This window comes from Triticum dicoccoides, chromosome 3B (assembly GCF_002162155.2).
Source record: "Triticum dicoccoides isolate Atlit2015 ecotype Zavitan chromosome 3B, WEW_v2.0, whole genome shotgun sequence".
NCBI lineage: Eukaryota > Viridiplantae > Streptophyta > Magnoliopsida > Poales > Poaceae > Triticum > Triticum dicoccoides.
This window is the reverse complement of record NC_041385.1, coordinates 428895347-428897200: the sequence shown is the minus strand read 5'-3', so window position 1 is coordinate 428897200 and position 1854 is coordinate 428895347. Positions and strand designations below refer to the sequence as shown.

The window sequence follows — 1854 nt, the reverse complement described above, 5'->3', positions numbered from 1 at the left end:
GACTAGAATGGAGACCGTGACAAACTTGCTTACGTTTACATCCGTCGGCGGCCAACCAAATGTTGAGCCCGTGCCCACAGTCCCGTACACCTTCCACATGGCCGATGTCGCCAGATTCTGCCCACTTGCTTCCTCAGGTTCTTAACCCCTCTTTTTTTTGACGGGGATTCTTAACCCCTCTCACTTGAAACTCCACACCCAAAGCCACGGGTGAGACTATAAACCAAAAACCAGTGTCCGGAAACCAGACACTCCTCTCTCTTCTCCACCTTGCTTTATTTCCATCTCCCGAGATCAATCATACACACACTGCGCTCACCGTCCATGGACGAAAGCCCCCACCGCCGCACCGGCGTTGGCACCGGAGTCCGGCTGAAGCAGAAACTCGCACAGCTCCTTGTGCGTTCTTCTTGCATCAGCAACGCCACCAAGACCACAACCACCCCGGCCACTGCCTTCGTTAGCCTCGATAAGGCCAACACCAACCCCCACCAAGAGCCACTACATTCCCCTGACTTATGCACCCACTGCACCTATCAGAGGCCCAACCTTGTGGAAGGCAGCCGCTCAAGCCGCCACCGTCACCGCAGCGCGTCGGTCGTCCACGCCTCCGTCGACTACCCAGGTGGGGTCTCCGGTCGCCGTCCTGTTCACTCCATTGTTCCTCTCCTGCCGCCATCGGTGCAGACAAACGATGCAAAGAAGAGCAGGGGTGCACGCTCTAGGTCGGTGTCAAGGCGGCATCGCTCATACTCCTCTTGTCGGCGTCTGCGGCGGCCGCGGATGAACTCCGTGCCGTACAGCTGCTCTCCGTCCACGGCGACCGACGACGAAAGCGGCGAGGATGCTGAGACGACGACGCTCTTCTCGTCCCTCAGCTTCTCCTCCGACTCGACCTGCGAGTTTTACCACACCAACAGTAGCAATGCCTCCAGGAAGAGCCACAGGAACGGGCTTCGCAGAGCGCCCCGGCGCGCGTTGCCAAGTGCCAGGGACCCACCCGATGCCTTCCAGCCGCGGGTTAACTTGGCGACGAAGCACAACTACTGCAAGAACAGCAAAAGGGAGGAGGATGCGAATGCGATCAAGAAGATGGTCGTGGAAGAAATCGGAGCCATTGGCGTGGGCATGGCGGTGGTGAAGCGATCGAGCAACCCATACGCAGACTTCCGGAGCTCGATGGTGGAGATGGTCGTGGAGCGCCGTATCGCCAACGTGGGGAAGATGGAGGAGCTCCTGGAGTCGTACCTCTCGCTCAACTCGCCCGAGCACCACCAGGCAATCATCGCCGCCTTCGAGGACGTCTGGGAGGCCTTCTTCGGCGAGGCGTGAGAGAGAGAACCAAGCTAAAGGTGTTCGTTGTAGTAGCTTGCTAGTTCAGGTCTTCAGGATCGATCGTAGGCGCGGTGTTGTTTGTGGTTTTCAGTTCGTCTTAGCTATACTTTGCAGATGTATGTACATGCCCATTGCAGAATTCTCATGCAGAATTGGTGTCATCGCTCGTGCCATCGAAATGTTGCGTGCTCATATTAATTACTAGCTTGTCTCTAGTTGAGCACTTTGAGCCTTGGAGTTCTATGATGAATATTTTGAACTAATTTTTGTGTCAGACAGCGTTGTATGTTTGATGCTCGGATATGAATGTGTCCAAAGACATGCGTGCCATCGCTCCTCGTTGGCTGACGTTTTTCCTGTCAACTATGACATCGCCACGTTCTATGTGTTTCAAATCAACTTGCTGTACGAACAAAAGAAAAAACAGCTAGCTGCTGACAACTACTAGATGGCCGGATAGTGAAACAGGATCAACAAGTACCAACAAGTGCGTTAGCTGAGTAGTAGTATGAGCATCTG

The 1854-nt window shown here is 54.7% G+C and overlaps 1 protein-coding gene across 1 annotated transcript; it reads left to right on the top strand.

The window, feature by feature from the left end:
- Positions 1–203: 203 nt before the first annotated feature.
- LOC119281338 (transcription repressor OFP3-like) lies at positions 204–1556 on the top strand. The gene has a single exon (XM_037561865.1). The coding sequence runs from the start codon at positions 325–327 to the stop codon at positions 1330–1332; it is 1008 nt and encodes a 335-aa protein (XP_037417762.1). The 5' UTR covers positions 204–324; the 3' UTR covers positions 1333–1556.
- The last annotated feature ends 298 nt before the right edge of the window (positions 1557–1854 follow it).

Excerpts from the sequence above, each read along its gene's own strand:
- LOC119281338 (XM_037561865.1), top strand. The coding sequence starts at position 325 with ATGGACGAAAGCCCCCACCGCCGCACCGGCGTTGGCACCGGAGTCCGG.